At 41.0% G+C, this 24242-nt stretch overlaps 1 protein-coding gene across 1 annotated transcript in view; it reads left to right on the plus strand.

Moving 5' to 3' along the window:
- Positions 1–24242, plus strand: part of LOC108889012 (collagen alpha-2(I) chain) — a 65425-nt gene that overhangs the window by 7646 nt on the left and 33537 nt on the right. The window contains exons 2-6 of the mRNA XM_051072801.1: positions 14559–14707; positions 14866–15024; positions 16475–16667; positions 19965–20099; positions 20500–20580. Of these exons, the coding sequence (XP_050928758.1) occupies positions 14619–14707; positions 14866–15024; positions 16475–16667; positions 19965–20099; positions 20500–20580 (657 nt within the window). The 5' untranslated portion in view covers positions 14559–14618. The remainder of the gene's footprint in view (positions 1–14558; positions 14708–14865; positions 15025–16474; positions 16668–19964; positions 20100–20499; positions 20581–24242) is intronic.

Consider the following 24242-nt stretch of genomic DNA (forward strand, 5'->3'; position numbering starts at 1 on the left):
CATTCCTGTCACACTTTTTATAAGCTCGATTTGCATACATATGAACTCCTCTGGCACATACAGACTCAAAGACTGTAGAAGCGACAGGATGCCATTCATTTTTAACTGAACCCTGTATACTGTACATGCTTGTGCAGGCTGCAGAGACTCAAAGACTGTTCTCAGATACCCAGGAGAGGCAACCATTAGAACTCATTTTGACTCCTGCAGTGCGTCAAACAGATCACAGACATCAGGGGGAAGCAAACCATTTTGTTGTGCTTTGTTGTGGTATCATTGGAAAATAACTGCCCAGTCAGAGCACAGTATGGAAAATACATACTCAGCAAAGTACCTTTGAATCTGTGTATGTGATGTGGTCTCTGTTAGCATCAACGCGTGTCTCAGGTCCAGGAGAGCGGAGCTTTGAATCACAGCACTGACTGTCATTTTCATGTTCATTGTGTCCGTCTGCAGTAATCATGCATAGGATGAATGAACCACGTTGTTTATGTCAAATTTATGTTGAAGGTTGTGGCTTACAATGCATCAGTCGGTGGAGATTTTTAGGAATGTAGAATAGAGCAGCTGTTAGCTTGGACTTTAGGAACTCACGCACCTCCACGCCTGCAGATGGAAGTCCCCCAGTCCTGTTGAATACTTAGGACAACCACAGATATTAGAGATGGATGCCCAATTGGATAAAAGCCTAGCTGTGAACATCAGTCGTCGTTCATCATCATGTCACTGCCTTTGTCTTCTTCCTCTTTTTTTTGGTTTCTCTCCCTCTTATGTTAAGCGAGGATAACCTGGTTCTCGTGACCCAGCTGTGTTCTCATCTCTGCTGATTAGGTGGGAGTGACGTAATCGACTGTGGTCTGTGCTGCTGACAGACATGAAGAGAAAACCACCGGTATCTGTCCTGCTGGCGCCCTTACACACAGACACACGCCTGTCAGGATGTCTGAGTGTGGTTGTCATTACTGTGTTGCAGGCCTGAGACTCGATGTAGGTTGAGTTTCCATCAGCATATGCAAAACAGGTCAGTTTGAGGACATACTGCAGTTAGAACCCATTCCCCAGTATTCATGAGTCTCTGTGAGAATGACAGCCCATTACATGTTACACTGTGTTCAGTCTGTCATTCTGGAAAACAGTCATCTTTGTGGTATTCTTTTTTTAATGCAGCAGTGTGTTGTGGTTTAATAGTGTGGCATTGATTTCCAGCCACCAGGGCTTATTAGGCGCAGTCCCTGGTAATTGACTGTAGCTGCGAGAGATGGCAATAACATTTACTGTGGTCTCTCATTACCATCAGTTTCACACAGTTTAACTAACATACAGTTAGCAGAGCAGTAGTTTTTACAGCTAGATTAGATTTTGGGACATTTCAGAGCTGGACTGAGTTCATGAATACAATCAGTGGAGCAAACTTGTCACCATTTGGTGATAAGAACTCGTTTTGATTCCAAAGTAGGTGGGGACTGTGTCACATGGAATGAAATTAACACCATGACATCCTTTCAAAGGCAATAATTTAAAGAAAAAAAATTAATGGCTTCCCTGCTTGGCATGTGCAACACATCTGAGAAGAGTGAAGACTGAGGAGGGCTGACTCTGGGAGGTCAGTTTTTGACTGCCTGCTTGCCTTAAGGTAAGAATCTCTTGGCTTATATGATGGCTTACTAAAAATGAGAGAAGCTGCATAGAAATTGCAGACAGTTTGTTGTTGTTGTTGTTGTTGTAGTGGTTGTGAAATCAGTTTATAAACTTCATATGTAAGCGGTGTCTTTTAATTGACCAAACAGCCGTTGCAATAGCTGTAAAGAGCAAAAACCACATTATGGAAACACATGGAAATCTCAAATTGGCAGTAACTGAAATACAGCCTCTCGCCAAAGCATCTGCTTATTGCTCAGACTTTATTCCAATAACTTTTCATTTGTCATTTTCTTCCAAATTGACTTGACTTGCAAATGGTCATTGTGGCCCCTGCAGGGAGAGTGTTTGTCTCAGTCAGCTCCTCTGCCCTTTGTCAGGTTAATATATAGTGAAGATATTAAAGCACTTATGATATTGATGATTCCAAAATCTCTCATGGGTAGGTTAAAATCTAGTGACTGTAAAGGCCATTTGTCACTTGTATGTGTAAATACACACATTGGCTCTGTGGCTTTGTCTTCTGCCACAGTTACTTGAAGAAGAATTTAAGAGATCTCCATCTTCTTTTTCTTACGTCCTCTGATGAGTTTGCCCTCTACTGGTGTGACCTCTCAGCCAGTCTGTAGTTTACTGGAGATCCTGAAGAGTAACCGGCTCAACTGAACCTGACTCTCAGGGTCAGGATTTATACGTCACAGGACCACTTGCCAGAGCTGAGCAGGTCTTGTAAAGGTTTTTACAAGAGTTTTTTACAAGTAGTTTAATGACTTTGTCAATGTAACAATGGTGTTATCTTTCCTGATCCACTGTGGCCGTCACGATGATGATGTTAACAAGACAGGGCCTGTTTGTCTGTAAGAGTGTTTGGCTTTTTTCCCTGGTAACTCTTGACTTTTAACTTGATGGTTAATTGGTTACAAAACAAGTTTTTTGAGTGGTTAATCAACCAGTTGACTCAGCACCAGTAGCTTTTGTCATATTATCTTTTGTATGTTGAAGTCTAGATTTCCATGCTGTTTATTGAAACTTAATTTACAAATTAAAAGCTATGTCAGTGGCTGTGTGAGGCTTTGTGCTAAATGCTAACATTGGCATGCCAACATGCAAATGATGGATGATGCTGATTGCTGATTAGCAATGTTTTGTCTCAAAAGTTTCCATAGTTTCTCATGGGCCTGCAGAGCATTATTCTCATTGTGAGCAGGTTCAGCAGCCTTTGGTCTGATTGAACACACTTCATATTTAAAGAAGCATTTTCTGTAACCCTTTAACAAGGTTGTTAACTCTTATTTTCCAAAAGGCTGACATGTTGGAGATACAGAGTTTTCACATGACAAACAGTATTATGAGTATTTGATGCAGAGCAGGTCTGTTTCGCACAATGTTTAACTTAAATCTGAAATGTTTGCCACATGAAGACAGATGTAGCACAGTAGACATGTACTGTTTGTGCAGAGGTGACAGCAGCAGCACTCTGGGTGGCGCTCTGCCAGTATAATGGAGTCGTTCCCAAACGCTGATAGGCCTGGATCCTATTTAATTTGTCAGTCTGAAAACATAGTCATGTTCCAGCTTGAAAAGAAGGAGTCTATATCAGGTTGCTTACTCAGACATGTAACATGAAACATAGAGTAGATACTGTATCAGTTATGTAATTGGGAAACTCTAATCTGTTTTTCTGCTGCAGCCCGTGGTTATATGTTTCACAGGTAACAACAATATCCCTGAAAATATCAACAAACTTAAGGGAGCTGTAAATTAAAATTTAATTTCAGTGTGTTTTCTGTGGAAATAGTGTGGCCTCTTTTAGTTGGAAAAGATTTTTTCCCCCATCCCCTGATCATCTCTCGGCGGGTGCTGGGATCTGGTGGTTTGTCCACTGTCCAACACACGCCCTGTTTTACCCCTTGCATTTCCACTCCAGTTGAGATGTATTTCTCCTTCAGTGTTCCAGCAGGCTCATTACCTGACTCACCAACTCCCTCAGACGTCCAAAAGCCCCTTCTCTGCTTTCCTCATCTCATGTAAAATACTAATTTACAGGCTGTTCTGCCCTCCCCGCCCTCTGCAGCTTTATTTTTCTAACTGGTATGTAAGACACATGTAGCACAAAGCCCCCCCATCTGTTTGCATGTTCAGCCATCACATTCCTCATCTGGCTGTGTGGTTCTTGGAATTGCAAAAAGGGCGGTCAGAACATGGCAGGAAAGACGCAGTAATTTTGATAGTGTTAATGAGCATGTAATCACAAATAACTGCCTCATATTCCAGTAATTTCTGTGGTTCTGAAGCTGAAGCCTTTGAATAAATCTCACTAAATACCTGACTTGACATGGTTAAAGAACTTCTCATGTTGCCTGTAGGACACAGGCCAGTGGATTACCACAGGTGCTGTTTATGTGCCTGGTCAGAGTCCAGCTTTGGGGACTGGCTGCTGCAAAGTCTACTTCTCCAGATGTACTTGGAGTTTGTCTGTTAAGACCCTTTCACCTCTTTCATCTGTTTTGTTGCCTCCGTAGGTGGGGTCCAGGGATGTATTCTGTCCCAGGAGCTGAAAGTGCATTGTGCCTATGTGTCCACTCAGTGAGAAATGAAACGTCGCTCATGCAAAGCCAACTGTCAGGCTCACATCTGTGAAAACATGCTGCTTATTTACTTTTGCTGAAATCTCTGAATCTACAAAGAGTTCAATGTGGTTTTGAACATTAAGGTCTGGTAATTAGAATAATTTCAGTTGTCATACATGTGTTAATGCTCTGCAGCCTGGTAACTTTCCATACTGATGCATTTAGTTTTCTTTTGATTGGCTGGTCAGTAATTTAAAAAAAAAGACTGAAGTATCTCAACAGCAATTGGATGGATCACCATGAAATGAAAATACAGACATACATTGTGATCCCCTTCTAGAAACAATGAGGTTTACGTTTGTATGTAACTTTAAGTAAGGGTCTTTCTTACATTGAAATAGAATCATTTAAATGTTCATTTGTCAGCAGGCTCAACCAATGTAGCCTGCTGACAAATCATCAAATCACTGTTTACTGCTTACATACTGTGCAATACGTTCTAGGCTGCATTGTGAGTTATCACCGCCAGATCTGACATGGAAGACACTGCAAAAAATGCGACAAATATCTGACTATACAGTAAATTAAACACTTTGAACATTGTTTCAGGGCTGGCTTTAAAATCCAGGGTCAGGAGCAGGAATAGTTTTCATGCTGCTGTATTTAAACCGATCGTGCCATTTGAGGTTTTTACATTAAATCAAAAATCTACTTTGGTTGTCTGTCTAGTCACACTAACATTGACCTTAACCAAAGCGACCTGCGGGTCTCCATGCTTTGGGGGGAGCGTGTCAAACAATGGAACAAAGCCTTGATGGATGGCCTGGATTCCCCGCAGTCAGACTGACTCTCCCTCCTGGCCTCTGCCCTCATGTCATCCACTAAACCTGCGAGGCTAATGTTACGCTGCTCTGAGCTATCTCATTTGGCTGTTGAACATCTCAAGTTCAGTACCTGTCAGTACATTAAAGAAAGGGAGGAAAATTAGCTAATCACTCACTGAGCTTGGTTTAAATACATGCTGCCTGTTGCTGTCAGTATAATATGAGACCAGCAGGAATCTGGTGTATGTATTTCACTCCTGTGCTGTCAGCTCAAACAGCTAAATTGAGATGAATTTTTGACATAGCTCACCCCCGCAGTCTGCATTGTTTTGATGTGCAGAAATACTTTCAAACTCTACAGCGCCATAACCATATCATTAGCGCAATTCACTCCTGCACCAACAACAGGGAATTTGACCCGAGGGCACGTTCATCACTCCATCCACTTCCTTTGGTGTCCTCTGATGAATTTCCAAACAGACAGGTTTAGAAGCAGACCAGGGCAAGTGTTGACTGGTGCTCTCCTGTGTTTCCTCTCCCCAAAGCAAAGTAGTCCTGGGGAAACTACAGCATTGTCTTGGGGAAGCTGTTGTGTGTTGAAAGCTTTAGCAAGTCCGTAAGCATGGTCGTTTTCACCGTGAATCCATTCCAAAATGGCATTCAGATGTTAACAAAAAAATATTTGGATTACCCGCACCCATGGGTCATACTTAAATATTATTCATCCCAGGAGGGGAAATGAGAAAAAGTTCAAGGGGGCTCGGTATAGTCTTGAAGAAGAAGTTTATTATTCTCATTTTGGATCTGTCCAATAGGTTTGTGATGGATTTCATGTGTTTCCTGCTTTTAAAAAAATCTAAGTTTTGTCTTGTGTTTTAGTGTTTTTTAATATGAAACAAGTGAACCCAGTGACCTAATACTCATTCTAAATAAGGGTAACAAACTGTGATTCAGTGAGGTCACCCAGAGGACAAAAAAACCTTATCCTTATTGGTGTCTGGCCTTGCTGAGGTGTTGCCTCCACCCAATACAATGTAGGTCAATGAAATTTTATATGTTTTGCTTTAAACCACAAATAAAATAGCTAGTGGCTCTGTGAAGCCGTACTTAGCTGCAGTAATACTCACAATAATAGTATTAACATTGCTGCAGTGTCCCTCACAATGAAACATTCAGAAGTCCACTTGGGTCAAAGAAAAAAAGACGCTCCATGGTGGTAGTTGTACATTTTCTTGTGTATCAAAGTAATCTGATGGTCACTGTCTGTGCATCAATGAACACACTGCAGACTTCTAGTGCTGCCAAAATATAAACAAGTAATAAAAAAGGGGGAAACTGGGGCCCACAGTGTCAGACTTTGAAAACACCTGGTCTATAAGTACATCTGTGTGTCAGTTAAATCTTTTACTGTGGCATGTTTTGCAGTTTTTACATTTAATACAAGAAGTTACAGATGTAATGCAACTTTAGGTATTAAGCACCACACAGGGACTCTCCCTCTCTCATAACTTATGCCACCATAATGTTTAATTTACTTTGCTGATGACTGGCTCCAGTGTTCTTAAGGCCCTCTTTGAGGGGATTACAACTGCAGTTAAGCGAGAGAAAAACAGCACAGGAAGTTTTTATGTCTCTCTCTCTACCCTCCAGGACTGAGTGATTAGTCGCTCTGGATAACCACTCTGAATACATGGAGGAAGTGAACCAGTCCTGCAGGCTAATGTGTCCATTCAACGATGGACAAAGGTTCTTTAAGATTTATATAGAAAACAATGCAATGAATTCAAAATTTACTGTGTCCAGAAGTTCAGATTATTGTCTACATGTTGAATGTGTTTTTCTTGCTACTGTTACAACTCTGTTTTCAATCTGTGTCCAGATCCCTCCCATCTCTCTAACCTCTCTAACGTCATTCCTCCTAAACATACCCCCAGTGGCACTGTAATTCCCCTCTCCTGAGTGAACTTATTTCTTGGTTTTCCTGTCGAGGAAATGTTCTAGATTTTCACGACATGGGCTCATATCTACTGTGCTCTGTGTCAGTTCCTGGGCCTTGTTACGTTCAGGCTAACAGCATGGCTGTTATAGTCATTCAGTCCACTTAACTCCCCCTGTGTCCTCCATTGGGCTGTAAGCACAGATTTTACTTAAGCTCACTGTATCCTCTGTAAGGGACACTTCTAGAAATAATATCCCAGCATCTGACAGAAGGTATTTCCATTAGAGAGCTGCATCTGTGAGCATTTCACAATCTGCTGTTCAGTTAAAGCTCAGTGGGGCAGTAGGTGTGCTCATCACTCAAAGCTTTGTTGATGACCGACTGATTGAGATGTTTAGGAACACAGAGTTTCTTATGTTTCCTGTGTTCTCTCCAACTTTCCATCTCTCATTTCCTACATATCTGACCCGGTGATTCCACCCTCGTTTTCCACCAGAGCAGGTGGAAGTCTTTAATCTTCTGCCTATTTGGGCTACCACAGCAGAGGACGGTAATTGTACCAGCGCAGTAATTGAGCTATCTGTTGGTCCGTCCCAGCTTATTAGAGTAATGTGATCCCACCACAGGACGGCATGGCAGCCGGCTCCGATTCCCCTGATTACGGCTGCTGGAGGTCGGCCAGACCGGGAGGTAGCGGTGGACAGGGAGGGTTTGATTTAGATTGGCAAGAGAATGTCTTATCATGTCCCTGTGGTTATCGCCACGGTAACCAGCCACCATTATCCACTGGCTCTTCAAGCACAAAGGGAAATTACTTCAAAATGACTGAGCACAGTTATTTATATTCATCTTTGAAGAACAATACATGACTAAATTGCATGTATTGATTTTTCTAGATCACATGGGTGGGCTACAGAAGTCTACAAGAAGTTTCCAGACTCTCAGCCCTGACGTATTCTACAGTGGTAGAAAGGTTCATATAAATCAGACTTTACTACAACTATGATATTCAGCAGCCTTCAGTTTGCAAGAATCAGTTTGCTTGGCCTGCTCTAAATTAGTTGGCAGGATTTACTAGGCACTCTGTTCTCTCAGTCTCCCTCGGGGTTCGTCACAGTGCACACTGTGTAGAGTAAAGTATAAACAGTAGAAACGTGCCTGTCTGTGTTTAAGAAGGAAACGGGCCCCGCTGATCAGCTCACAAAGTCAATGTGCCGTAGAGAAAGTTTGAACCTCTGGCCCGAGGTGGGAGAACATTCAGTGTTTGTGTCCTGCGTCAGTGACCCTGAGTGGTCCCTGCCAGGTCCGACCCTTGCTGACAGATGCCTCACATTCATCACTATCAGTGATCCCACTAGAGGATCAGTATGTGGAAAATCCCCAAACTGAAGGTTTAGTTTTATGCTATAAAACTTTCATGTGCTGTGAATGTGAAAGAGGATGTGAAACAACAGCGTCTGGATGGATGGATGTAGAGATGCATTGTTTGCTGGAGGGCGACAAGGCTGCTGCTGCTTCTTGTAATTTTGAATTAATGTTTATTACAGAGCAAAGTCCTCTGTTAAAACACAAGTACTGTATATATTTGGAAAGTCCACAATCAGTCAATGACAGCATGTAATTTGTGAAATAAGTGGTGACCTCTTTACTGTGTCTTTTAGTCAATTATGACTAATTGCTAAATGATCAGTTATGTCTTTATTTCAACCCCTGTCTCTAAGGCAGAGCCTGACAACTTCTACAGGCGAGTCTTTTCTCCTCTCTAACTGACTGTAGTGGACTGACTCAGAGCTGGGCATCAGCCAAGCCCGATAATTGCTGCCACTCCAGAGACTTACAAAAGTAGAGGAAGTGTAGACTGGCTTTATTCTGGCCTCCTGCTATTCTCCTTTGTTGGCTCGTGGTGGACCAGAGCCCACCATAGCCACTGTAATAGTCTGACATAAAGTCTGTAAGCTACTTACCTGCTCCACTGATGTCTGCGCCAAAAGAAATTAGTGCAATCAAGAGAGGTGTGTCCAGGGCCTGACGCTCGGGAATTATGAATGTGGGCTGAAGTGGAGTGTGTGTGTGTGACTCTGTTTGACCTCACTTTACTCCACAACTTGTAAGTTGGAGGAAAAAAATCCTGTTCCAAGTGCTGGTGTTCATGTTCACACTGCAGCATTACCCCTCTGGAATGAGAATATTTAAATGGTTTTTTGAAGTCTTTCACTTGGGAAAATCCAGTCGCATGCTCAAAGGTTTTGTTTTTTCCACTTGTTTTAAACTTGCTCCATCTGTGTAAAGTTTCAACAAATCATTTTTCATTGCTGTCAAAGATATTTTTATAAAGGAATGTATGACAGCATTGTGGGATAGTATTCTTTTCTTGAGGCTAATTAGGTGGGTACAGTCCCTGAGTGATTTAGATGCCGTGGTTACTGAGGAACGATTGGATGGATACTGTGTATAGCCACCAGCTAGACAGCGTGCAGTGTGTCAGTGAGAGCCTTTCACAGTGGACTTCATCCAAAAACAAACAAATATGCAGCTGCTTTGCCAACACACTTGTTGTTTTTGGTTTGTGGATATAGATCTTGTTTGCATTAGTCTGCCATATGTGTATATATGAGATTTCACTATACAGCTGTTAAGATGCTGCACCTTAACAGCTCACAGCTCTGCAGGATGTGTGGATGAGACTTTAAGGTGGATTCACTGAATGCTACTGCTGCCCTACCGTCGATGCCTCCGGCAAAAGAACTGATGAACGGTTTAGTGTCGGATCTCATGCATTGATAGCACCACTTTAACACTTACTGGATGTATCAGGTTGTCATGTCATCATTTATCGCAAAGTAATTATGTTCTCTCATTCACTTTGTGACATTGATAAATGATGGGAATGTTTCCCCTGTTTCGCTACTCGGAAGGAAACGACTGGTTGCAATCAAAAACAGCCAAAGTCTTGTTCTATTCACTGTAAGGTAGAGAAAGACGATCGCAGAGAGCAGGTTTGCAGTAGAAATGGCTTAGCTAGAGCAAGATAACTGGGCACTTCCACTAATAGGAAAACATGCAAGACACAGAGAAGGATGTTATGGGATCCTGGCAGGAGCTGATGTGTACTTCAAACAAGGTCATAAGTTAATTAGACTTTCTGTTAGGGATGAAATTAATAGTTATTTTACTTACTGATTAATCTGTTTCTTAAAGCCCAAGGTTACATCCTCACATTGCTTATTTTTTCTGATCAACCGTCCAAAACCTAAAGATATTGAGTTTAACAACAAAAACGACATGTCATGTGAAACAAAAATGCATGCATGTTGATGCCTTTTCAATCAAGCAGCGCTGCTTTGAGCCTGTAATACACCATGCAAGACAATAATCATGATAGTCACATTCAGAACCGTCAACATGTGGGCGCTGCCTCTGACATGTGGAGAAATCATGGTGGATGATGGTATTTATATAACATTACAGTGCAGAATGCATGGGAACCATATGTGTGTCTCATAAACACAGAACCAGTTTCAAAAAGATCACTGATGAGATACGTATGATCATCCTGCCAAAAAGTTTTTCCCAGATTATTAACTCTGCATTGTGTTTAAACTATAAGCATGTACATTTTCTGGACCATCATCAATGGGGAAAATGTTAACTCATGGTTTTCTGGAAGTGACTTTTTTGTCATTGTTAAACAGCCATTGTCAGCACTCGCTGAATTATCTCAATTGTTAAACTCTGAAGTACTGTAAATCAAAGTTGTTCTGGCAAATAGTAGTTGCAGTGGCTGTATGTCTCTCTGGAGGCTTTTGTATTCTTTTCTGTGACAATGGTGGATCATCATGAAGGCCTTTATTTATTACACAGATTTTCACTTTCCTTCATCAGAAGGCGACAGGAGGATTTATGGAAAGGATCAAAACAAGGAATGCAAACAAAAAAGATGAGATGCTTTACAGTGACTTTAAGTAAAATCATACACAGCTGTTCCTTATGTTTATAACTTATAATCGTATTAATAATTATCTCCTAGAGTTTGTGTTGAAACAGTTGTGACCCCATGTGACATATGGTGATATTATACTCATCACGGACCTATTGTCCTGCATTGCCAGAAAAATACTTAGCAACAATAGTACCCAGGTGGCAAGGTTCTGGGCTCAAACCCAACCTGGTCCAGAAACCTCTGTGTAGGTGCTTTAGCGACCAGTAGGAGTTGCAACAAAGATTTGAACTGGTGTGTGTTTGTATTTTACTGCACCCACTTGGTTTGAGCTCGGTTTTGGGTCAAATTCAGTTGTACACAATCCAAACCACCCGTGGGCACGTTCAGGGGATTCAGCTTTATTACACATTATGTCACATGTTCAGTTCAGTTAACTAAGGGGATTTTCCTTAAAAAGAACTGATGGACAATCTGAACAAGCTGTTCAGTACTAGTTTAGTTAACCTGGAGGCAGGCCTGGTCATTTACACAAGCAGAACTCCACATAGACATATATAAAATTGTGAGTTAGTGTGGCTGTGGGTGAACAAGACAAACAGCCAAATTACCCAATGACAGAGCCAAACCTGAAAGTCCTTACTGTTCACACATTTCCCCTGATGCAGGACTCAAACATCTGTTTTACTTTTGCAGAAAACAGAACAGGCATGACTGGCAACCCTCCCTCCTTCCTTACCCTCTTCCCATCTTAATGGCTTGATCTTTTGATTATAGTGTTGGGAGAAAAGCACGAGTATGTTCCTAGGTTTCCCTTCAGGGTACATCGTTGGCACAGGAAATGTTCTTTCATGAATATTCCCGCACAAGTGGGGCTTAATAAAGACCATCAGAGTATTAGATCAGTAAGTGTGTGAGAACATTTTCCAGTTCCAGGGGCTATAAATTACAGCTCATTTAGATATTGTAGCATCAGCAATCCCACACACCCTTCTGTATGACAGAGGAGTTTGTGGATTGTGTGATTTATGTTAATGTTGTTATTATGGTTCAGTGCAATTTGTAAATAGTTCGTAACGTATGTAATTGCAGGTCAAAACAACAGCTGATAAATGAGAGCCTTTCCAGTAAACTGTACAGGATGGACACCTGATACATACATAAACATACATTTCTGGAGATTGAGCAAGTGACTGTGGCAGAAAATCCATGTAATGTTAATATCATGGCCTTGGTCTCAGAATATTCTGGACCTGTTGGATGTTTCTACCTTTGAGGTCACTGTTTCCACATTAACACTGTTTGTTTCTCAGAATTGTCTTGTGTTATTACATCCTTTAGTGATGAAGCAAGTAGTCAAAAAACCTACAATCAACAATTTAGATTATCCACTGGGAGGATTTGGTGTGTTTTTCTGTTTAATATCACGTTTAATAACAGTTGGTTTGACACCACCCTGCGCTCTGGAAACATGTGATGGGCATTTTCCCTTACTTTTTTTTTTTTTAAAACATTTTATAGATCTAATGTTAGTCACATTGTGGACTCTCCCTTACACCCCATCATTTATTTTCAGTTCACAGTAAATTGACCTACAAGAGTCTCAGGGACAAAGCAGACATGACGTGTCTGCAGTCATCTTAGAGAAGGTCCTAAAACATAAAGCCAATATGAATTTGTCATTAGAGGAACAAGCACTAATGATAGTTTTTGATCTGTGTGCCTTTTGATATAATAGATGACTTACTTTACTGCAGCTGTGGGAAGTCACTGTTCTCCATCTCCTGCAAAGTAGAACATGTTCTCATCCCACGTAACTTGAGCTGTGAAATCGTCAGACAGGAGAGTGATCATGAACTGACTCTTCTTGTTATGAAAGGGAGGTTATTTCTTTTATTTTTTTCAAACTCTTACCCTAAACTTTGTGACTCAGGATTTGTGTGAAAAATGTAAAAAGTACATGTTCTCTTAAAGTTTGGGAAGCTCCCTCAAGAGCTGTCGAAGACATAGAACTGCTTTACAGGCTGAGATCCCCTTTAACACTAGCATCTGCAGCCGTGGTTGACATATTTGATCTTCGCCTCATTACTGAGCAGAATTCATTGACCTCATGTTGTATGTCTCTGTTTAGAAAACAACATTAGGAGCAAATTGTGAGATTAAAGAAAATACCAGATGTTCTGTTCATCAGCTGGTTCCTTGTGCCTTGAGATGAAAGAATAAAATCTCAGTCATACATGCTAAATGTTCCTCCCTTTTTAAATCTGAAAGCCGATGTCTTGTTTACCTGATTAGTAAGCTATTTGACCTCGTGTCCCTCACAGCTGTTAACTTAAGGTTAAAAGTGCAGTTCAAACCATCATTCAGATCATGTTTTCTTTCTCTCTAAGTGGTTCTCGTCATATATCTTTGAGGAATCCTGGAAGGCTGGTATGTTGGAATTTTTAGTGCGACACCAGATATGTCCCCCTAGTGCCATTCCTTGGGGCAGCAGAGTGTGACCACACAGTGCCCTGTAGACCAATGATTTGTATGGCTCTGCTGTCCAGATGAACGTAAAGAGCAAATGGGTCTCTGAAGGGCCAACAGACATGGACTCATTTGTAAAATAGCTCAAGAGGAGTGGGGTTTAATCTGCTTGTGCAATCTTGTGTCTCTGGAAAAAGTCCCCAGGCAGTGTTGAACATGTTCATAGTGGTTAAATCCCAGGGATTCATGTCTGGTTGCTGCTATTGTAATCTTTAGGCACCCTGCTGCTCATGTAGATCGCTCTAACTGATAACTAATGAATGTTCTTTAGCTAAATTGATTTTTGTTTCCTGCACGTTACACGAATGCACCCTCTCTGTGTGCATAATTAGTCTCAGTACCACCTCTTAATGTGATTGAGAATTAAGTTGGGAATGATCTCAGTCTGTTTCCACGTTGATCAACGTACAACAATACCAGTCTTTGAGTGGTGACTCATTTTCTCCAAATATGATGAAGAGCTGTATTCTTAATCCCCTGGAGGAGTTGTTCAAGCACAGGGTAATCAACAAAACCCACCTGTGGGCAGGATATGACAAATGGCACTTTACCTGCTCACATGGGGTAAAAAAATAAAAGACTCTGAGAGCTTACATCTAATGATGGGAAGTAAGTCAGTGGGTGAGGGGTAGAACAATGATCTGCACTGTAGGTCACCAAAAACAGGTAAAGAAACAAAAAACAAACTTAAAATAGGGTGGAATTTGTAGCAGCCCTCTGCAGATTTGAAAGGCAAAGGCCCTGTAAGTGGTTTTCCGCTTTTTAGTAATGCCATCAGCGAGTGGTCTGTTCACAGAATGTTAAGGTTTTTCCTAAGTGCCAACAGATGAATGATTTGGTTTGGTTGCTGCAGATGGCTGCCGCCTTGGTCGCCTGATCCACTCTTAAGGTTTTCTGATAAGAGTTTGGAAGACAGAGAGAAAGAGGTGAGGAAAGATACTTCGTGGCGTGAAATAGTCATATAGTGATAGCTGTCTGTACAGCCATTGGTATATTATAAACAGAACTCCTAATAATAAATTCAGCATACTTTAATTGTGCTATTTTGCACAAGGGGAAAAAGGAGGATTGGAGGAGGGAGCGCAGTATGTTTACTGATGTATATTTTTCTCTCATTACAGATGAGGTGAACGTTCTAGCAGGAGCTTTCTCAACAGGTGTCAAACAGCAGTAACAGCTCTATGTCCATGGAGGACAGCAGGTGTCCAGTCCTACAGGTGGGACAGTACTCCACCTTGGCTCTTCCCCTACGACAGCTCTTCACTGATGGGTAACGGTTTCTTCTCAACTCTTAATTACTACTGCATTACCAAGATGGAAGCTGTTGGTTTTCTACAAATAAAACTTATTAAGAAGGCCCATTGGTATCCTTTATGCTTTGCATAGTAGTTATATGGCTGAAAGGTGTGTGTCTGTGATTGTGTTCAGGTTTTCAGATGAGTTCAGTTTACTGGTGCAGCTGCGGAGTCCTCAGAGAGAGGAGCGCAGTGTCTTCACCATGCTCAGCCCTGACAGCCACGTTATGCTGCAACTGCGGATCAGTGCTCACGCCATCACCTTCATAGGAACACAGCAACGACACTATGAGTAAGCCCACTGCTTTATTTCAGTTTTTCCTTTGACTTTCCAGCCCCAGATTAACACAAATCGAGTGAACTTATGTGTGTATTGCGTGCTGTGAAACCTCTTTGATAGATTTAAGAACCTTTTATTCATGTTTACTTTAATGCATTACCCATTACCCAAAAAATGCAGATGTCAGAATGTGATTACAACATCCATCTCAGGTAATTGAAGGAAGACTCATGCCCGTTCCTGCTTCCAGGCAAAATCGTATGCAAATGTGTCTGTAAGATGAGGGAAAGTTCTGTGGAAGTGTATTTTGTTTGCAGCCTGTGTGCATTTGTTTGACTGTGAATTGCGTTTGGCTGTCTCTCTGCTGAGATGATTTATTAGGCGTCTCTTGGCAGGTTTCTCCTCTTCAAGAACCACAAAGCTCGAAGCAATACATCACTATAAGACAGCAGACAGAACAGGGCCAAGAGATAGACACACAGATACTGTACTGTACTGTGATACGGCACACGGTCGATTTTATTTTAAACTAGTTTTTATTTTAATGCTACTTGTCTGTCAATGTCATGGCAGCTTCCACTTGCAAGGTTTGGCTGGATCTAGAGTCTAGAGTCAATAGCTTGACCTCTGGAGGACGCTAGTGGTTTTCAGTAAATCTTTGATTAATATTTTCTATACTCAGGGGGAACTTCCCCAGTTTTATATATCAAAGTCAATTTATAAGTCTTGGGGAGTCCAACTGCATATTTGAAAAACAGTTGTATAAAGCATTTTGTAGCAGCTCAGGCAGCTCTGCCAAATCTGATAAACATCTGATAAGCCACAACCAGCAATATCCAACTGATCTGTTGGTGGTCTAGTTTCATTGTAGGTACATTAGGTGGCAGGTTTTGAAAAGAGGAATGTGTGGCTAAAAAGTAAATTTGGGCTCCAGTGAGTTACTTATGTTGTTTTGTGTCTGCTCTATGTGTAAATAGGTTAACATCTTAGCCACAACAACTTCATATGATGACAATGATAATAAGTCAGGAGTGTGTTTCTGCTCTGCACCTCCACCCCCACTTTTCCGCTTTTGTCGGATGAGTCTTATTTCGCCTTGCTACAGAGTGTCATCAGTGTTTCATACAGAGATTTATTTCTACCAGACTAACAACATCAGATGCTTCACAACAGCACCCCTGAGCTGGCAGGGACACTGTTTCAGACACTTAGTCAGGGAAAATATTTGCCCCAAAATAATCGGTTCAAACTGTCTTTCTGACTGCTTAGTGAAGTGTTTAGTTAAGAGGAACAGAAATGTTTTTAACCTCTCCTGACATCTGTATTTTAATTGCCTTTCAACAGTCAAAGGGCAACAGCACGATTTGAATTTATCTCCTAGATTAATTCATGCAGACATGCATCTTAAGACAAACAAAACTAAAGACATGATTACATAATGACACATGTATGTTTCTGTCAGGTTCCCATTCAGCGGTCTGTCTGATGAAAAGTGGCACCATGTGGCCGTCAGTGTGTCTGCCAAGCGGCTGGCGCTGTATGTCGACTGCTCCCTGCTGGAAAGTGTGGACTGGGTGTACCACAGCATGGGGATCCGCACAGATGGGCTGCTCGTGGTTGGAGGCATCATCGAGGGCTTTGAGACTCCATTTGAAGTGAGTGGTTTTCATCCTGTTTTATCTGTATATCCAGCTCTGCAACTTTTCCCCACTGATCATAAAAAGAAAGAAAAATAAACCCGTCTCCAATCACCTATTCTGTTAGCCTGTCCATTTCTTCTTTTCAAACATTTACAAGATGCCCAGAAGCTGAATTTGTATCTGACTAACCTCAGGTCAAACCCTCAGCTCACTAAACGATGAACTTCAGGGTGTCTGAAAAGCCCTCAGAGTTATGAAATGTCGTTCTATATTGTGTGTGTGTGTAATAATACAGATTTTATGACCGGATGGTTATGCAACAGCCAGATGATATTTAAAAAAACTGTTTTGGGATAATAAGCCACATGTGTGAAGTCCAGTTCATTTGATTTTTCTCTGAAAAGACATGCATGTCTGCTCATCTTTACACTCACGCTCACACTCACACAGGAAAGAACACACAAGTAGATATTCCAGCCCCGTGGCTCAATCCCACCCCATTCCCTTTTCATCGTAGACACAAAGACGCGTAGCCCGTGATGCTTAGAAACCATGTGTTTGTTTTTACAAAGTATGCATAGAAATCCCTGTAACCTGCTCTAACCACAACTTCAGTTACCTCCCAAGCACCAGTGTTTCAGAAAATTACAGAGGAAACACTGATGAGTGTTTGGACAGAGGATGAGTTCTGTATCCTCAGCCTGTTCTCCAGTCGACGTGAAGACCTCTCGTTTCATTTTACTTCATCATTAACCAAACCTGCATGTCTTTGAACTGTTGGGAGAAAACCTGGGAGAAGAACGTGAACACATTTTTACTGACAATTTCCAAATGCATTAAGTTCAGTTTTAGATTTTTGTGTGTATTTTTGAAGTCCATTCTCATCCATATCTCATCTATTGGTAGACTCTTGGAACTTAATCTCCATTCAGATTCAGTTGAAGTGTCTGTATTGTATTACCTTGTATGGTCCTTTTAAGTTTTCATCTTAAGGGAAGAAACTGAAAGTCTTCCATTAAAGGCTGATTTTGACGACTCTGGCTTTGCATTATGGACATTCTGTCCTAGTTACAACAAGCACTCATGTAGCCTGAGGATCAGAGCGGGCACTGCTGACTGTATCACAATGGGGGGTGAGGAGGAGCATCTGGATTTGTCCTTAGCACCATATAAAATGGATTCTCCATTGACTTGTTTCCCCTGATGACAGCTTTTTACTGAGCTCCAAGGACACAGCACTTCCACACTCAAAGGTGGTGACAGTCCTGTCCCTGGGCTTTCCTTTGTTTAAGGCAGGTGTTAAACCATACATTACAGTACTCTGCTTTTATCTATAACTCTTTCTGTCATCCCCTCCACTGTAGCATGGCTGGGAGGTATGTGTTCTGCTTCGTTGTTATGATTTAAAATGAAAATATATTGTAGAAATTAAGCAGGTTATATATTGGATCCATGTGTTTTAAAGGCCTCAGGTTGATACTGTGTATTTTCAGTCATTTGAGCTTGAATGCAAATCTTCACTGTCTTCAATATGCTGTAACTCTTTTCCCATCACTTTTATCTTCTTGCTTTAGGCCTTTAGAAACTTATTAAGTAATAATGGTTTGATCCATTTCACATTAGGTTTCTCATTAGGAGTTAAACGTGTGTGAAGATAACTAGATGCTGCATGTCTTTCTGCATTTAATCTCCCACTTAATAGTTGCCAGAGATGTAATTACAGAATGCTCCTTATCTGTCCACACTTATTTTTGTCTACCAGTGACTACATAATTTGTTTACTTCATTCAATCTCCCTGCAGATGGTGAATAGTGTTAACATGCATTGAATGTATTGTACTCGACTGAGCTGAAATAATACCTCAAAAGCAATCACCAGTAAAATCTGTAGAGAAACTTTTCCCACATCAAAGTGTCCAGCAGATGTCTGTTTAGCAGACACATGTTATTTGTTCCCATGTTCTGTGGTTCTGCAGACAATGTGAAACATCATCTTCCTATGCAGATCTGCATGAAACAAGAAACAACTCTTCTCAGATGTAGTTTCTTGAAACTTATTATGTACGTCCCCCACTTTCCACCTGTCTGCGGATTTGATTTAAGTATGTGAGATCAAACAGCTTGTTAAATTAATTTTCAGTTTTTCCTAATGGGTCTAATTTGTGCATATTAGTGTAATATTTGCCAGCATGTGAGAGTTTGGCAAAGCAAAAAGAAATTAGCATTTTAATAGTACAGATATAATTAACTGTAAAAATGTGTGGTTTCACTCTTAAAGTGATTCTTATTGGTCTTTAAACAAAGCATTTCAGGTCACACGGCACACACACATCACATTTTTATAAACACCAGCCTGAGGACAGGTTTTTGAATGTCTGCTAATGTTTTGTTTGTCATGTCTGGTCTGATGTCAGAGTCACTGATAAAGTGAAGGAACCCTGGGAACTGCAGTGAAATGTATGACCTGTAGTAACCTCTGTGTGTGTTGAAACTTGTCTTTCCATTCTTTATATATACAGTATGTGTAGGTGCATGCAATACAATATAAAGTATACGTCGACTGCAGGATATGGCTGAAGGGGTTCGCTCTGATTCGGTATGTTTCCAGTTTTCAGAGAGGATTAGAACATATTTACTGTGACCTCCATCATCATCGTCCTTTTTGGATTATTTGCTAGTTTATGGTTTAAATCAAGAAATTCCATGATTTCTTGCATTATAATCAGAAGAACTGATAGAAAATTGTAAACACGTGATACTGTAAAAGCAGATTTTCAGCTTTTAGCAATCCTTGGTCGATCCTTTGACAGCATGCTGTTCACAGTGTAATTGAAACATGAGGATTTAATGGAGTTTCATGAAAGTAAAATTGATTTTATAGAGCAGTGACTTGTGGCTTTTCTCTCTGTTTATTCTAGAATTGAAGTTTATTGGAGCAACTGATATCAACACAGCCCAGAAAATACATCTGGCAGTTTGTTAACTTTTCAAAAGGATTGTGTTTTGTCGATTCTAACTGTACATTTTAGTGGCATTTCATGAATATAGTTTGAGCATCTAAGTGGTTCCACCAGATCTCCTGGGCAGATTTAGTCTTGTTTTAGCATAGAACCTGAGAACATGTTTACTGAATAAGAAAGCTTAGAGATCTGGTGTAGAGTCAAACTTTAAGGATGTACAAATACAAATATACCTCAGTATCTGTCTGTATATCAGAAGAAATTTACATTTATTTTTCCCATAAAGGTGATGTAGTGTGTTCATGTCGTGTGTTGACTGCTCACACAGTATTTTATGTGTCTGTCTCTGCAGGGTCATCTCAGACAGCTGACCTTCCTGATGGACGATCCAGACGCCGCCCAGCAACACTGCAGCCACCACCCGCCCCGCTGCAGCGAGGCGGCCCCCAAGCCTCCCCGCTCCACAGGCACCGACAGCGTCCTGGAGGTGAGGAAAGACTGATGGAAAAGAAAAAGAGATCAGGAAAATTTACATCATCTTCACAAGTGAAATTAACTTTTACTATGGTTGCTTTGACTTATGTAAACAGCGAGGCTCTGACATGTCACTGAGGTGTTTAAGGTGAAGCCAGAAGTCTTTTGAAGCCCCACATCCCAGACACTTCAGACTCCTGCAGTTAATACTTTGGCAGCAGAACATGTTATATACTATGAAGCATGATAAAAGGTCATCAGAGGATTTAAAACAAAAACTGCATGACTTGTGGTTTTGCTCCAGTCTGGTGATTTTAACAACTCTGGGTGTTTGGTTGTTCATCGGTTTAGCCCTGAACTGTCTTTGTTTGTGGTTTTTAAATTTAGACATTTTTCCCTCTGTTTCCTCACAGAATATACTGCTGTCCTCAAATGACCTGGAGGACCTGCTGGGGGATCCCATGGACGAGTCATTTCTGAGCCTTGGCAACAGTGTGAGTAGATTACTTTGGTGCCTACATTGCTGAGAGACATTGCAATGCTCTTTAAAACTGTGCTGAAAATCCCCTGTTCATTTAGGTGTTTAAAAAGAAAAAAACACACACAGTTGCCTGGTTTCACAGCTGTGTCCCAAAGCTCTAGTTTGAGAGTGTGGGCAGCTGACCAGCCATCATAGGGATTATATCCAGCTGTGGACAGGCAAGCAGCTACAGCCGTGTATACCAACCGCTGGTCTGGTTTCACTGGCTTCATTTTTTTCATCGGTCTCTGTCTGTAAAACCACCAGTTCAGCGTCTGTAATTAATTAGTGCTGTGGTACTGAGCCTCAGGCGTCAGAGGCCCCAACCAGCAGTCCCACCTCTTATCCTTGGCTGACTGGCCCACTTTATATATATTTATATATATGTGTGTGTGTGTGTGTGTGTGTGTGTGTCCCGTGAGATGCCTGTGTACATGACCTGTCTGCCTTTAGCCCATCAGTCTGTGTCTGCTCACTGGTCTTTGTTGTGGCCTGTCAGAATGGTTCATCTGGGCTCTGAAGCTAAAAGTCTGCTTTGATTAATTATAAATGGGCTCATTTCTTTTCATCTTTACCACAAACAATATGGAAATTTATTGGTGTTTTTATTTTGAATATTTGAAAAATAGGGGGAAAAACCATAATAACCAAAAACCAAGAAGAAAATCAGCATAAAGAAAGGATGTTATAAACAACTTCTGCAGCTCATCCACCATGTCATTTAATTTTTTGGTTCACTTATTCATACTCTGTATGATCAGCAGTCCATCTTCATTTTCCATAATCAGAACCAGAATTGCTAAGATGTACCCGTCTCTTGTAGTCCCTTAGTTTCTTTCTTTGTTAACTTTTGGAGTTATATGGGACAAGAACTCAGGGTAAAAACTAAAAAACGTCAAGCTATTTCCCTACGATAATCAGTATAGTGCTCCAGCCATTACTTGATTAATTGAAGGTGACTGACAGAAAATGAAGTTTTGTGAGAAACTGATGAGCTATTTTCATAATTGCAGCGTTTTAGTTATTTCCAGCCTCTGAAATATGAGGATTTTATGCTTTCCTTTGTCAGATAGTAAATTGTCTTTTGGTATGGACTGTAGGTTCAAGACATTTGAAGGCATCACCTCGAGGTGTGGTAAATTGTGAAGGGAATTGAAATTCTATTTTATTGGCATCTTATGGACAAATTAATCAACTAATCAAGAAGATAATTGTCAGATTAATCAATGGTGAAATTAAGTTGAGGCCCTAAATCTATATTAAACTAAAACAGGAACATACCACACGTGGTGAGCTGGGTGGAGCTGCTGTGAGAAGCATCGTGTCCTCACAATGAGCATGATGGGTTCTTGGAAAGCTGCTGCTTCTTGGCGAACACTGGATCTTCAGTGGGGATTTCTTGATGCATCAGTGGGTGAAACTCAGTCCAACTAAAGCTGGGCAGGCAGACACTGTATGGATTAAGCCAAATCTTAAAACCAAAGAAGACACCCTGACTAATTTTACAATCAGGCCAGATTAGCTGTCCTTTGATGTTCACTCTGTGGAGAGCTGTGATGCCTGATTATTCACCCAAATGATCAACAATCAGCTGCTGGTCCTTCAGCTTTCTAGCAAGTTTGATGGAAGTGAACATGTTTAAATATTATTGGAGTTGTACTTTACATGCTGTACCTGACTGTAGTGCTGATTAAGCCTGTGCTGTGATAAAGATAAAAACTGATTTTAGCTCAGAAATTCCATGATGTCCACATTCTTCTTTTGACTTTCTGTTCAAAGTAGAATTGCACAACGTCGCGCTGCCTCTCTCTTCTTTGAGAACAGTTTTGAGGATCCTCAATGTTTAATATCCCACCCAAAAGGAAATATATCTCATCCAGGAAGTCATAACATTTCATTCGACATTTAAAACTTGTGTTGATGATGATGAATATTTTAAACTGATCTGTACATACAAATCCACAATGAGCTAGCTTGTAAATTTATAAATCCATTTGTTATGACTAAACACACTGTAGTTTAATATCTCAGACCAAACAAAACACACTGCAGTTCCTGAAATGTTTGGAAATGAAGGAAAAGCAAAGCTGGTTTGAATTTACATTTTCACGTCCGTAGAAAAATGTCTGAAATAATCAGCGAGCGTCTGGTTCTCTTTACAGTTTACAGTAGTGCGCAGCCAGAGGAGTGGCCACAGTCCTGAATATAAAACATAGCAGACCATGCCGTGCCATGCCAGCCCCACCAGGCACAGAGTTTCTCCATTAGGATGGCATTGGGATGCCTTTGTGATGATGTAGACGATGGGAACCTCTCCTGCTGTTTTGTGTTGTGGAGAACAAGCAGGAACAAGCTGCTCCAGATCTGTCTTAATAGTTAGTGAAATCTTCCTCAGCTGGCTGCATCTCTCTCTCATTACCCGTCTCTCCATTCATCTGTTTCAGTTTTTCTGTGTATTTTTTATTGTGTCTGAATCTTTCTCCTCTGGCTGTTTGTCTCTGTGTCTGTATGTCTGTCTCTTTATGTTTCCATGTCTCTGTATCTCTGTCTGTTGGACTGTCGGTCTTACTTTCTGTCTGTCTTCCATCCATCCCCTTTTGTGGTCCACTTGAATTAAAGCCAAGAAAGAGTCTAGTACATAACCCACCAGTAAAACAGCGAAATGGTGGAGTGTCAGACTATTCCTTTCACCGAGTAAAAATGACATTCACAGCTTCTCAAATGCAAACTGATCGGACAAAACAAGTAATTTGAGGACATCACCTCAGGTTCTGGCAACTTGTGGGCATTTTCTGACATTTTCTGGACTAAACAACTAATCCAACAAATAGTCAACAGATACAATAAAAATACTCGCTAATTGCAGCCCTATTTTGTCATAGAGGAAATAGCGAATGAATGAATTAGGTGATTTTGGACACAGTTTCTAATCAAATCCATTCAGGGCACTTCATTAACAACACCTATTCCTCTTTTGATAAGGTCTGCTGCTGTCGTCTCTGAAGCATAACATTTCTAACTGTGGGGTCACGTTGCTGGAGTTTCCTGACTTTGATGCATGTCCTGTCTGGGGCCACCAGCTCCCTTGACAGGTGCTCTCTTTAGAGACGTGGCACTCCAGACCAGTTAATCTACAACTCCTCCAATGTGCACTAAGTTGTTAAACACTCCTGGAGGTCAGGGACCTTAGCTAAACATGTAATTGCAAAGCCAGAGCTATGGAACCTCAGAGTATCTTGATGGCTTTGAACCTTCACCATCGACATGTCCTTTACTAGTCAGACTGAGCATGACAGAGCCTGTGTTTGTTTGCTTTTCTTCACTGAACGTCACCACAAGAGTGAATCCAGTTTGTCAGAGGGGTTTCAGTTTTAGAAATGGTTATATTCACTTGATCCCTAAAGCTGCATCTGTCAGAGAGAGAAGCAGACACATACGCATGCCTGTGGTCGTAATATTCCCTGTTCCATATCCTATCACAACCAAGTGTTTCCACTCGAATCTCTAGAGAGGCCTCTTTCATAAAACTTGTCAAACAATAGCTTTTAACTGGCAAGCTGAGACAAAACAAGGAGGTGGAAAAAAAATGATCCATTATTTTTATATTTTTCCGTGACTGTCAATCCACCAAGGTTC

Source organism: Lates calcarifer, linkage group LG9 (genome assembly GCF_001640805.2).
Source record: "Lates calcarifer isolate ASB-BC8 linkage group LG9, TLL_Latcal_v3, whole genome shotgun sequence".
In the NCBI taxonomy this organism is placed as follows: domain Eukaryota; kingdom Metazoa; phylum Chordata; class Actinopteri; family Centropomidae; genus Lates; species Lates calcarifer.